General features: G+C 41.8%; 2 protein-coding genes across 10 annotated transcripts; one reads left to right on the top strand and one right to left on the bottom strand.

Moving 5' to 3' along the window:
- Window positions 1-716: 716 nt before the first annotated feature.
- Window positions 717-3,987, bottom strand: LOC111834298 (transmembrane protein 263-like). Of its 2 annotated transcripts, XM_072713305.1 has the most exons (4): window positions 3,892-3,987; window positions 3,664-3,769; window positions 2,826-2,904; window positions 717-1,715 (listed from the first exon to the last, which is right to left on the bottom strand). In XM_072713305.1, the coding sequence occupies exons 2-4, from the start codon at window positions 3,670-3,672 to the stop codon at window positions 1,429-1,431; spliced, it is 375 nt and encodes a 124-aa protein (XP_072569406.1). In that variant the 5' UTR covers window positions 3,673-3,769; window positions 3,892-3,987; the 3' UTR covers window positions 717-1,428. The 2 variants fall into 2 exon arrangements, with proteins under 2 accessions (XP_072569406.1, XP_023649191.1); XM_023793423.2 differs by lacking the exon at window positions 3,892-3,987 and having other exon boundaries at window positions 3,664-3,885.
- On the top strand, window positions 3,966-10,799 carry LOC111834296 (26S proteasome non-ATPase regulatory subunit 13-like). 8 transcript variants are annotated; one of them, XM_072713303.1, is made up of 14 exons: window positions 3,966-4,052; window positions 5,145-5,215; window positions 5,331-5,409; window positions 6,413-6,447; window positions 6,771-6,826; window positions 6,914-6,957; window positions 7,324-7,410; window positions 7,634-7,805; window positions 7,944-8,023; window positions 9,195-9,320; window positions 9,742-9,804; window positions 10,020-10,100; window positions 10,301-10,417; window positions 10,600-10,799. In XM_072713303.1, exons 2-14 carry the CDS (start codon window positions 5,193-5,195, stop codon window positions 10,702-10,704), a joined length of 1,068 nt encoding a protein of 355 aa, XP_072569404.1. In that variant the 5' UTR covers window positions 3,966-4,052; window positions 5,145-5,192; the 3' UTR covers window positions 10,705-10,799. The 8 variants fall into 8 exon arrangements, with proteins under 8 accessions (XP_072569404.1, XP_023649187.1, XP_023649190.1 ...); XM_023793419.2 differs by lacking the exon at window positions 3,966-4,052 and adding an exon at window positions 4,470-4,668 and having other exon boundaries at window positions 5,098-5,215; XM_023793422.2 differs by lacking the exon at window positions 3,966-4,052 and adding an exon at window positions 4,471-4,668.
- The last annotated feature ends 3,312 nt before the right edge of the window (window positions 10,800-14,111 follow it).

Below are 14,111 nucleotides of genomic sequence, written 5' to 3'. Positions count from 1 at the left end.
TAATTCTGAACTCCAAATTAAGATATGCTTTCTAATTGTGATTAAATGTATGCAGTCATACAAAGAGATTATACTCCACAAACCAAAAAGTCTGCATTATTTTGTGCGTGTTTTGCAGTTTCCCTGCAGGTAGAATGCTATCCCATGTTTTTGACTAAGGCAACAGAGGTGGGAGTAGTAAATAATCAATAGTTCATAGATGGAGGATGCAATATAAAATCTACTTCATTAACTGAATTGCCCAGATAGGGACTACTTTTTAGTATCAATCCACCACTGACACCAACTCTTCTCATTAGCACCATAACTTTAAAAGTATTTGGTGGATCATTTTCAAATTTGCAGTCACATTATACAGGTGAAGATCTGGAACTGATCAAATTTTTAGAGAAACTGCACCAAAATTGAAGCAGTGCCACTTAGTGGTGGCATATGAAAGGACAAGCAGAGATGCATATCTGGTGAACCTGATTATATTGGGACAAGTCACACAAAGTTGGGCTTTTAAGAAAGATTTCTTAGACAGGTGGGGATAGTGAATTGGGGGGCTAAGGATTGTACAGATGGGGGTTGTGGGAGGATTAGGAATTACATGGGGAGTAGAGCTGTCCACGTAATACTCTGATGTTTACGACTATGTAATTCAGGAGGCAGCCCACCAAGATGAAAAAGCAGCTGGGATTTTCCAGTAGGAAGCAAAATCAATACTACAGAAATAGTATTACACAAATATTTTAATATATTGAAATGACACTAAGCAGTACTGTAGGCACCCTGTATAGGGTTACCACAGCAGATAAGCATAAAGGTATCTTTTGCATTGAAGTGCAGTTAAACATTTACACAAAAATGTTCACAAAAAATGCAGACCATTTCATACTGTACAGCTGCATGTGGAAGGGTGCAAACTCCTTTTCTATCAGGATGGCCAGTAAATTTCCCTGGGTCTGTGCAGCTAAACCAGAAGACAGTCTCTAACAAGCTGATATACAGACACGTACTGGATGCACTCATACAGTGCATCAAATGCATTTGTGCATCACGTCATGGAGAATTGCAGCAGCACAAGAAAAAAACTGCAGAAATTTGATCTGTAAAACAGCATTCAGGGATAAAACCAAGACATCAGGAGAAACTGGAATGGACCACGTGAGATAGGTTAGCACACAGCCAACATGCTAAACAGTGGATTGTGCTAAACTGAGTGGATTGTGTCTCACCTTGCCTATCTGTACAACATACATAACTAGAGGAAAAAAAGCAAAAAGCTATACAAAGGCACTGAATAAATCTAAAATTCTACTTCATCTCTGCTTGATGGTATAAATGTTCAGTCTTGTTTTAAGGCTCAGGTGTGTGTGTGTGTGTGTGTGTGTGTGTGTGTGTGTGCGATGGGGGCGGTCAGTTGGTGGCCCCAACTATCACATCTTACTCTGCCTTGTCTTTTGCTTTTTTGACAAAGGGCACTTTGCTGGCTACTGAGCTCCCAACTGTGGACACGCCCCCCGTCACTGCAGCCACGCCCCCTTTAACCAGGCCGACGCCCACAGATGGGACAGATGTCACTGCAGATTTGGTGATCTGCAGGCTCTTGCCCCCCAGCCAGGCAACACTTCCCACTGTGGCTCCCATCGCTCCCTTGGTGGCACTGATGAGGCTTCCTGTCATGCGCCAGATCATGCCTGGCTGGGTTTCTGAATGCTCCTTCCCATCATCTGCACCAAAACACATAAGAACAAGCTTTTAGGTTTAAAGGTCAATGTTCCTACTGGATACAGCCTACTGTTAAATGCTGGTGGAAGTTTGGAACTACGTGGTTACTGAGTGAGAGAGTTGGCGACATTGGCGAGGGCCTTGGACCTCGGGGACCCACTCTCTTACTTTACAGCATGTGGTCTGCCACTTCGTCTTTGAGTTTCTATTGTTCTTAAACGCTTCCACTTTGCAATAATACCACTTACAGTTGACTATGGAAAATCTAGAAGGGAAGAAATTTTATGAACTTATTTATTACAAAAGGTGGCATTCTTCGGCAACAGGTTTGAATCAAACACCTGAATTGAATGTGTCCCAATACTTTTGTCCATGTAGTGTATATAAAGCACTGCCAAAACACTTGGAAACAATTTTACCCAGAGCTTAAAAAACAGTTGCCTACTTTCCCTTCCTAAAGCAGCTAAATAGAACATCATTCTAAACAGTAATAATAAAATCGATTCATGCCCTTAATGTACTTTCATATAACGAAAAAAAAAGATATTTTTTTAAATGAATATGGATACATTGAATGGAATTGCAAAGAATAATATTATTTTCACGTTTTAGCCTGAAAAATGCATCTTGTGTAGCTGTTTTGTGATCGCATACGTACAGTTCCCCGCAGCTGCGTTTTGTGAGCGCATACGTTCAGTTCCCCGCAGCTGCGTTTGTGATCGCATACGTTCAGTTCCCCGCAGCTGCGTTTGTGATCGCATACGTACAGTTCCCCGCAGCTGCGTTTTGTGATCGCATACGTTCAGTTCCCCGCAGCTGCGTTTTGTGATCGCATACGTTCAGTTCCCCGCAGCTGCGTTTGTGATCGCATACGTACAGTTCCCCGCAGCTGCGTTTGTGATCGCATACGTTCAGTGCCCTGCAGCTTTGAACTACTGCCTCATTGTGTCAGCCAGTAACTGACAAGACATTCACACTCATTTTCATTTCCCAGTCTTCCCTTTCACCAGACGATTTTTTGAGGTTACAAAATACTTCGACATCACTGCAAGATGGATTTTGAACGCTGTGTAGCTTGACGTCAAAACTAAATTTAAAAATGCAGTATTTACCAGATTCAGGCTGGCTGAGTGGAGGGTCTGCCTCAGTTTCCTTGTAACAGCCACTCTGCTGTGTGCCAGAGTTGACATTCTGGTGGAAAAAATGTCATATTCTCAAAGTTAATGGACATGACCAGACCCACCCCACAACTATAGTATTATTTATTATATGTTTATTATACACGGTAATGCCAATTTCCTATTGTGAAGATACTGTGCATTCCAAGGAACAAGCAAATGAAGATATGAATTATTTAGTTTTCACACATCCCATTTTGCTCTTTTATGAGACACACATACACAAACACAGGTGAGAGATTGAAGTCTGGGTCAGAGCACAGGCTCAGATATTTCTCTGACATCCTGGAGCAGTTTTTGGGGTTTAAGACCTAGCTGAAGGGTCCAACATAATCTATATATAGGCATCTTTTTTTTCTTTTTTTCTTAATAAAACCAAAGTGGAGTATAACGTGTTTCTGTTGGTAAAAATATACTATCCACTTCAGGCTAATTTCAGAAGAGATTTACAGTAGTAAATATATACCTGCTCTGTCCAATCATCCATATCGCGCAAGACATTTAATTCGAGCACATGAATGTCGTTTGCAAAGATATGAAGGTCCTCTTAGCACATCGTGATTGTTCGTTTTTATGACCATTACTATGAACTGCATGTAATATACATCAGGATATTTTTTCAGCGTAATACAATTTTTTTACATTCTCATGAGATCAGCAACTTAAACGGGCTAAATACTGGGGCTAAAATCTCAGTTTTAAGGTTGCGGAGCAATTCCCGAAAGCAACAAGTTATTAATAGACATGAGCGTAAGAAACATCCAGCGCTTACCTTCACCATTGTTCCCAGATGCGTTAAATGTTCTCCCGTATGACCCTGCTGAGGTTATTTCAGCGTCCGTTTACCTGGAATACCTTTCCCTGTTGGCCGCCAAACACTTGGCACAAAGGAAAACACATTCAGACCTGAGCAATGCGTACAATAACAAACCAGAACAGTCCTTCTCTGCGGCGCATTCGCTGCCTACGGCGTACAGTACTATTGCCTAAGTGCACTCACAGACAACTTCTCACTCGGCCGAGCGGCGTAGCCCCCGCTGCCGACGTGGCGCTCGCTGCGCACCGAGTCGTCCGCTGGCTCTATCCGGATCTTGCGTCACTTCAACCAGAGCGCAAACATTTTGCTACAGTCTGACTAAAATACTCCTTATAAAACAAATCGTGCGTATTTCGTGACTTGAACTACAATATGCTGTCTAACATCTCAAAGTAGTTGAAATAGCCTAAGTGCTTTTAATGTGTAAATATTTGAATGCGTCCCTCGTTTGAAAATGTTTGTTAAAATGAGAACTTAGAATTTTGAATATTTCATGTTCACGCTAATACAAACTCGTTCATAACCTTGATTAATCGGGATACAACTATAACAGTTAACTGAAGTGAATGCTGGTAATATGTATTCCTGCTCTAATAATAGAGAACATGCTCTTCACAGCACGTCACTAATTATAGTGGCTTCCTTTAATAAATATAAACAGTCTTCTTTAATAGCCTTTAGGCACGTACCCTTTTGCCTTGAACTGCATTAGAGAAACTATTATTTAAAATATGGTACTATATTCTGCATGGATAGTTATTTTATCAGTTTACACTGAGTTTACATTTAAAAAGTTTGCAGTTAACATGTAAGTTTGCATGTAACTTGGTTACATGAAGATATGAAGATACAAACTAGCGGCACTAGCCGAATAAAATATATGGGCACTAATTGCAGCAGGCATTTTACTGGAAGGCTGTAGCTGTGTACTGAGTAGATCAATTGCAATTTTATGTGCAGGTGCATACATTTTATTATTTATTTTTTTGGTGGGGGGGAGGCGCAAATACCGCGGTATACAGCGTTACCGTAATAACCCCCTCTCGCAACCGTCCCTCATCCGCCTCGGTGTAGTAGTGTTAGCTTAGGCCAAACTGGAGCAAATATCTACTCAGATCTCTTTCCCATAATATCTACGGTTTAGGATATTATATTATTTAAAGCCAATGAGAATGAATTTAGTGTGTGACTCAACCAGTCTAGGCTAGCAGAATTGCTAATTTCAGGTGATATAAATTATGCACCATCAAACCAACCATCAATTATTATTACCACGGATATCATAAATTAGATATTTTAGAGTACTGCCTACCCTTCAGTCTTCGATAGTTCAAGTACCTTTGGGGAAAATTCAATCGAATTTAAGGTGTTTTTTTCTTCTGCAATTAGTTGCTTTTTAAGTCATGCTGCGGAAAGACGCTATTGTCTACCTGCAGGAACAGCAGGGACGATACGATGACAAAGAAAGGGAGAAACTGATAAAAATGGAGGCTCTTTACCAAAAGAGGTAATTGAAGCGCAATTTCCCTTGTTTTGCATAAATGTTTTTGGTTTGCCGCAGACACGAGGGTCTGATGGCTAACTTTAAAGCTGAGCCTTACCCCCGTGCGCTTTCCTTCTAGGCTCTGGCATCAGCTCACGGTGGAGCTGCTGGACTTCGTTCAGAGGCCGGCACTTGCCTCTGATGGCCGGATTCTGAAGGTTTGTACTACAGGGATAACCGCGCAGTAAAGGTTTCCTGTCGGAGCTTATAAGGAACGTTATCTGTCGCAAAGGTTGCATCAGGACAACGGCGTCGCTGAAACGAGGGCAGTGCTTAACCAGTGTTTTGCATGACCCGACAGACCTTTACTGTAAACATCTGCCATGTAGGTAACTTATTAGCATTCACCGTATGGGGTTGTTTACACTGGAAATAACAATTACCCTTATCATCGGAGGGTAAACAGGTATCTCTCAATATTACAACCGCTTATCCTGGTAAAGGACCAAGCAGACCTGTCGTTCATTACCGATTCTAGTACATTATATAACGCCATTGGAGACCAAGATACTCTCTTTCGCCCCCTGCTGAGTGATGTGCAGATGTCTGTAAGCGGTAACTGGCGAATCTTTTACAGTGAAAACCTTTGTTAGGCCTTTTGTTGCAGTGAGCCAACAGAAAAGTACCGATTTCCATGAAAGGGCTGATGGCACTCATTTCACTTACACAGAATATGGTGACTAATTTTTTTAAGAAGCGGAATATTCATCGTGTGTGTGTGTGTGTGTGTGTGTGTGTGTGTGTGTGTGTGTGTGTGTGTGTGTGTGTGTGTGTAATATTTAATGTTATCACCTTTGATATTAGTTGGAATATTAGCTGGTGAAAAATAATTACAATTTTGCTTTGAATTTTAACGATTTTAGTTTTACATTTTACCCAGCACTTGCAAATTTTTGGTAAAAAGCGGGCACTTTCAGAAAGCCCCCCCCGTCCCCCCACCCCCGGGCGTGCAGCCATTAGGGCCGAGAGTGGCCGTAAACGCTCTGCTGAACTGTGTGCCTTGACTCATCATTCATTAGAGGATCCCTCATCAAGAGTAATTTTATTTATGTATTTTACACATCTTCCCTTCATGCTTTTTTGATGTTTAAATATACATAGTTTTCATTTGCATTTATGCATAAGCTGGAAATTTATTCCATCAGTTGTCCTTTTCCACAGTTGTATGAGAACTTCATCTGCGACTTCGAGCATAGGTGAGTTCTGTTGCAGGAAGTCTGCATGTCCTTTGAGGTTGACTGTCAGAATACTGGTCTTGTAAGAGGAGAGCACCACCATTGTCCTTGATTTCACAGCTGACACAGTTTGATGTTTGATGCAAAGTAAATTTTCTGTGTAGTCATGCTGTGATTTCTATGTACCAATACTCATTATGCTGTCATTTTGAGAAGGAATCTTTGCACTTGTATGTGGAAATGCACTTCAGAACACTTGAAATAGTAGTAACGTCAGAATGGCCTTATTTGCCCTTAAATCAAAGTAATGCACATGTAGTGCAATCTGCTTCACATTTTTCCAGAATGAATCCTTTGTCCCTTGTGGAAATGATCCTTCTAGCTGCACAGCAAGTGCGTGGTGAGTCAGTGCAATGGCTGCATTCATCATGTGGACTTGGTCATCGTGTAAACTAATGTATAACTTTACTGTCCTTCTTGAGAACAGATGCTGGAAATGCCTTGAAGCTGCTTGAGAAAACCAGAGAGAAGGTACCTTAACTGAGATACTTTCATTACACTCTTATATCTGCTACCCCCAAGACGGCTGATGTATTTTAGTGGTATGCAGTGCCACCTAGAGGATCATATAAGAACAGCTTGCCTGTGGTGGAGCCCGACCTTTCTCCCTTGTGTTGACTTCCAGGCTTTGGGTGAATCTTATGTTTGCTTAGAAACCGTTGTCAGGATGATCGTGATTCAGCAGTGTCTATATTCTGCACGGCCTTAGTCAAGTGTAGCTGAAGGAGCAAGCATTCTGTTCCACGTGGCCAGTAAAGATCTGGAATCTTTAAATAAAAAAAAATAAAAAAAATGAATTCATGTTTTTAAGATTAAAATCTCCTTGATTCTTAACAGGTGAAAGGAAACAGTGAGGCAGTGATTCTCTGCCTTACTGCTATGTCCGCTGTCAAGTTAAAAAGCGGGGACCTCCCAGCAGGAAAGGTTTGTTCTGCAATAATTTTAACTGGAAAGTAAGCTGGGTCTGGCACCAAGCTATTCTGCCCTCTGCTGGTTGGAATTCCAATTACACCACTTTCTATGCTCAAAGCACTTCAGGCTGGCTTCTAGCATTGTCTCAGCTGCTGTATGTGTTGGCTGTTGGAGGCAAAGTCAGGCTCACGGGCCCTATGCTGTGTGCCATCGCTGTGCTACTCTGTGCCTGCAGAGCCTCCTGGCTACCGTGGAGACCATGCTGGAGCAGCTGCCTGGACTGCGCTCCACTCACAGCCGCTTCTATTGTGCCTCCAGCAGTTACTACCGGGCCACCGGCCAGCACGCTCTCTATTACAGACAGGCCTTGCGCTACTTGGGCTGTGTACAGATTAAGGACCTCTCAGGTAAATGGGCCATTTGCTGTGTGATGTCGCTGTGCTGCTCTGTGCCTCCAGCAGTTACTACCAGGCCACAGGCCTTGCGCTGCTTTGGCTGTATAGAGATTACAGAGCTTCGCTAACCCTTCTTCCATCTCCCTGCAGCAGACCTTCAGCAGCAGAAGGCTGTCCCGTTGGTGCTGGCTGCGCTCCTGGGTGACGGGCTCTACAACTTTGGGCACTTGGTGAGGACCCACTGGTCCACTGTACAGGGACATGTCATCAAGGATGTATGTTTGCAGTGCATGTCTAGAGAGCCATTTTACGCTTTGGAAGATGCACAGAACTGTGGTAATTGGCATTTGATGAAATGTGAAAGGATTGTATCTTCATATTCACAGGAATGGCCGTTTTGGCAAAATCTCTCCAAGAAAATGTTGTAAGGTTTAGACTTCCTGAACAAAGATGTGTAATATCCACAAATATGTCAGAATAATTAATGTCAAGGGTCAGCTATGATAGTCATGATTTGAGGGCCTTTGCTGCGCTGGGTCTGATTTGCTTTGCCCATCAGGACAATTACAGGGACCTTGTCTGTAAGTTGGGTCATCCATCAGGACAATGCTCCAGAACAGAATAGCAGGTTTGTCAGGTTCTACACAAGAACTTAAATTTTGGACTCTACCTGAGACCTAAACACTACTTAGACCTGTGGCCTGTACTACGAAGCGGGGTTACTGGCTTATCGGGGTAACATGTCGGATTTAAGGTACCACAGTTTAAATGGACTTCATATTCGTTTACTTACATTTTGCCCAGACTACCTTAAATCCAACAAGTTACCCTGATAAGCCAGTAATCCCGCTTCGTAGTACAGGCCTCTGACCTGGACCTAGCGCTTTGTGGTTTTAAACCCACAAATGTCACCAAGGCCATTCTTCATGGAGGAGTTTTGTAATTCCTCTGTAGCTAACAAAACCACGCTTTTATTACTAAACCTCTTTGGTGTGGAGTAACCTATCCAAAGTAATGTCTTCCCACGTAGTGCTTTGAATACCTCCTAAAATGACATAATTGATACTTCACTGATCCCCATAAGGAAATTGTCTTTACATCTCCCACCAACATGCTCTCTGTAGGTGAGAGCGAGTTGTAGCACCAAAGGACTGCCTGTGATCAGAAGTTCGCTGGTTTTGGCCAAAGGTCTGCCAAGTGTCAAATATACATGCAGAAAATCAACTTTTTAAATCTCCTTTTATAGTACTGGAATGCCAATGTCATTTTAGTCAAGTGTTTATTGTGGTTCGATTTAGGGCTTAGAGGGGAAGCTGTCTTCAGTTAATACCTACATTGAGTTGACCAACTGGCCCAGATTGGGTTTTTCTTTATTTTTGTTTACACATGCTTATCTTCCAGTTGACGCATCCCATCCTGGCAGCGTTGCAGACTGCTGAGACACAGTGGCTGGTCCAAACACTCTATGCCTTCAACCGTGGGAGCCTCAAGGGTTTTGATGCTCTGCGGGACTCTTGGAGCTCACAGGTATGAGTCAACCCTCCCCATGGCTGCTCCAGCGTCGTGGCGTGGCTGTCTTGGACTCCAGATGCAGCCCGTTCTCACCTGGAGTCTGCCACAGTTGTGTTAAGACCTAAAACCTATTAATTTGCAATTAATTTGTTTGGGAATGTCTTAAATTCTGATTGGTTTATGCAGTAATTGTATTCTCTTCTTGCTTATTAATGCTTGTAAACCAGTCTTATTGTGAGTCCACTAAACAGTTGTATTCTATTTTTTTATGCTGATACATTATCCTTTGTTGGCATATTTAAGTGTGTGTGTGTGTGTGTGTGTGTGTGTCCGTAATCCCCTCCATGTGTCACTTGTTTGCATGGTGTGAGAACATTGTGGCATACATTCTTCACATATGGATGGTATGACAAAGCCCACTTCATTATACTCTTAGACCGATCTAGCCGCCAATGAGAAGAAACTGAGAAAGAAGCTGCAGCTGCTGTGTCTAATGGAGGTAATGCTTGAAACAGGGTGTTATACTGTGTTTATTGTAACACAGCGGTTTAAGGACCAGCCTGTCGTTGATGACTGTTCCTTTATGCAAGTTACTTGCTTAGATTATAGGTGAATACATTTACGGAATCCGACTCTGTGTTCAAGCTCTCATAGCTCTGTGTTATGTTGGTAAGATGTATATTTCAATGGACCAGAAGTTGCATGGATTTGCAGATGATCTTCACAAGACCAGCACACTGCAGACGGATGACCTTTGAGAAGATTGCCATGGAAACGGAGCTGCCAATCAGTGAGGTGAGGAGTGTGCTTATTTATGAGACCTTGTTGGATATGTTTGAAAGCGCTTACTGGTATCTAGTGGGAACGCTTACAAATTCAAAAATGACATGGTTTTGAGGAATGAATATTGCCTGCTGTTAGAGTGCAGGGTTGCATGGTAATAGTGGAGTGTGGAGGCATCTTGCATTACTCCTGAGATCTTGGTGTGTGAGCAGGTGGAGCTTTTGGTAATGAAGGCGCTGTCCTGTGGATTGGTGAAAGGCAGCATTGATGAGGTGGACGGTCAGGTGCACATGACCTGGGTGCAGCCAAGGGTGATGGACCTGCAGCAGGTGAGGATGGCAGAGGTTTTGGGGATTTATATTATGAAGTGTAGGACGCTGAAGTTTCAGGTTGAGTGAGATGATTGCGATTAGCATGTAGCAGGTATAGGGAGTAATAAGTGAGTGAATAAGGGTTAGACCAGTAGGTTGTAGCATGGGAATTACTGAAGTCTTTATTTTGTAATCTTCAGATCTGTGGCATGAAGGGCTGCTTGGAGACATGGTGCAGTGGTGTAAGGATGACTTCTATGCTAGTGGAGAACCATGCTGATGAGGTGCTGGGATATCAGGCATGAACATTGGGCATAGTGTGAAAGCTGTAACTATGCTACTGAGGAGCATTTAAGACCTGCTGTCTGTTTATAAGGAATAAACATCACTGGTACTTCTATGGCCTGGAGAACCTTATTTTGCTGAAGAAAGTGACCATGCTGGTGTTCTAATGGGGGATTTATGAACAGACTTTGGATAGACTACTCCACAAGCAAAACGAGAACCTTCCAGGCACACTTTCAGAAGTAGGACGTGCTGTTAAGAAGGGCAATCATAGCATGTAGGGTATGCAAAGGAGATCAGGACTGGCATCACTACAGTGATTAAGGACCATGTGCTCCAGAATGAGCAGAAAGTGGTTGGCTATGTAACTTAAAGGGCAGCTGCAACACTTCCTCTGTGATGCCGTATGTCCATATACTACTGATTCGATCTTGGTATTAAAGAAAATTAAGTGGACCTGTGTCCATCTCATAAGAACAATCATCCTACGAGGTAGCAGGCTGAAGTATTCAAGGATTCTGAATTGGAACACATGCCTAATGAATGCTAGCTGTACTTTTTGCCCATTAGGCAATAAACACATCAAATCCTGCTAAGAAACGTTTGCTTGAAAATGATGTAGCATCCTACTTAGCAATGCAGAGGCTAATGTGGCAGAAGTGTTCAGCCACTGGAACATAACCCTCTCCTACAGGTTTCTAATGGCACATATTGTATGTCATCTCCAAATGTAAGAAGCTCTTGGTTCGTCATTAAATGTGTTTGTATTGTATATCCAGAAACACACACACGAGACGGGTGGCTTGCTGGTGCAGCGGCCAGCACTGTCACTTCACATTTATCAAAGTTACGCAAGCATAAAAAGTTGCTGAAAATGCGTATGTACTTTTTGTACAAGGTCCCAAATGTATCAAAATGGCAGGGAATAATGAATGTTTGTGGGAAAAAATGGTAAATCTAAAAATGTGAACTGGGATTTATTTTTTATTTTTTTCCACCACTTTAGTCTCTGGATTACATGACTGTGTAGACATTTTAATTTTCCATTTCAAATAGGCCTTGTCACCTCTTCCATGATTTGAAAATATCTCTTATTTGCTCTATATGTGAATTAGGTGTCAGACATTTGCATGCATGGATCATGGATCCATGTATTAAAATAAGTTACATACATGGTCCCCCTGGCCCGGTGTCCAAGGAAAACATTTCCTTTGAGAAACCTTGCAGAACAGTGTAGGAGCTTGAGGGACTCAAAATACCACTGAAAGACCCAGAACAACAACAAAAGATGGTATGTTGATATGCCCATATTGCTGTTTAAAAGGGTTTGCCTAAATACAACACTAACACTTGTTTTTAAATATTTATTTTCATATGTTGTATAGATCCATTTTTTGAGTCTGATGGGAGACTGCAGCATTGGGGACGTCCATTATGTTGTATAGACTAATTATTTCACATTCATTAAATACTCCATTTTTCTAGAAGTGAAAATCTCAATTTTCTCTCATTCACGCTTTACATGGCAAACACATTTGGTTAATATGCTGAGTTCCCTCATAGCCTGCACACCTAAGTGTAATTAAAAGCAATTAAGTAATTGAAGTGACTGGTAAATATTATTTATGATTTTCAGGCAGAGGCAGAAGAACCTGGGGCATCTCCAGAAGATCAGCTTGAAGACAATGGCTGAGTTCTCTCATTTTGTCTTTCTTTTTTATTGATAGTTCTTCTTGGATAATTACAGCTCATTAGAGAAAAGAATATTTTAGATCTTACTATGGTCACTGAAGATTTTCAAAATTTTTCAGGTTTTTAAAGATCATGCAGTCCCTGGTTCTGAGAAAGCGGGGCAAGGACTAAAGAATAAATCTCCTAAAGGTTGCTGTAATTCTCACTAAAGATTTACAAGCATTCTGGGAAAGTGATGGAATGACCTAAAGAAGACCAAAAAAAGAGGTTGGTCCCCTAAACGTTCTGGAAATGTCCAGGGAACGTGATGGAAAGACCAGATAGGACCAAAAAGGAACATTAACGTTTGGTCCCCTGAATGATCCCAACACATCCCCAGAATGTCTCCAAAATAACACCCCCAGAACATCTAAAGAACTCCCCAATGTGACGTCCCAGGAATGTCATGGGAAGGTTACACGATGACCTCCTTTACACCAGTGGTGACGTTCTCAGAAAATAATGGGAACATACAATTTCTAGCTGGGAACAGCTTCACTGTGAGACCCTAACAGGACATTTTGATTTTAGCTTTGAATTCTGGAAGTCATGTCTTAAACTCTCACCTTGTTTATAAACAGTAAAGAATATTATAGGTCTCTCTTAATCTATTTTCATACTATTCTCCCATTTGGGTATCAAATACTACATACATGAAGATGATGAATAAAAATGCGTTTTTATTTTAAAGTAACTCTATGCAATAATACGATAAATTTCCCAGTCCTAAATATTACCAATCACTAATATATTAATTGAAGATGCAAATCTGCTATATTCCATTAGGACTTTGTATCACACAATTTAAGGTAACTGGGCGTAGCCCTAGCCTTTATAAAACTGCACATTGTAGTTAATGCACTGCCCTTTGTTCCAATTAAATTAGCGTTAAAATATCTTATCAGCAATCATATAAACATTACATCCTTCAAAACGGTGAGATTTGCAATTGCAATAACTTGTGTTTTCCAGTGTCTGTTGATACAATTACACTGTACAACTGTACAGCTGGTTGCCAAGGGAAGCTGCCCACTGTGGCATCCAGGGAGCTGGGGGTTAAGGGCCTTGCTGAAGGACCCACAGATGTACCAAGGCTGGGCTCAAACTGGCGACCTCCTGATCACAGACACAGAGGTTTACCCCACTGAGCCACACGCCGCCCCATATATTGACTTTTCGTCATATAAAACTCAGACGATAAAATGAGAAACTTTGATAAATCATCAATAGCACCCATCAGCCTATCACGCAAATCACGAAATGAATGCAATTCCAACCAATAATATGGTAGTCTTTTAGGAACCAACAACCTATGCTGAACAAATGCACAGCAAGATTGATTGGGTTAGCAGAGCATACCACATGCTACTGTTTTGGTAATACACGAGTCATGGGAGAGCACTCCCACACAGGAATCTTCAAGTGTCAGTGAAGAAAACGACACCTCAGCAGCCACAACAACTTCTGAAAAATTAGATATTGGAAATAAAGTAAAAAGATATTGGTGGTGTGGTGGTACCTTGGCAATTCAAAGTTCGTACTGGTGCTGTGTACTGTAAACTCTGCCAAACACTTGTGCCAACTTATATTGTGATAATTTTTCATAACAGGTGATATTGGTAAAGTATCACGATCTGCAGTCGCCAGCACACCATGCCAAACATGCACACTTCGAAGTTTCTCTCCTGGTCACTGC

Source organism: Paramormyrops kingsleyae, chromosome 6 (genome assembly GCF_048594095.1).
Source record: "Paramormyrops kingsleyae isolate MSU_618 chromosome 6, PKINGS_0.4, whole genome shotgun sequence".
Taxonomy (NCBI): Eukaryota; Metazoa; Chordata; class Actinopteri; order Osteoglossiformes; family Mormyridae; genus Paramormyrops; species Paramormyrops kingsleyae.
This window is presented reverse-complemented; position numbering and strand designations above follow the sequence as displayed.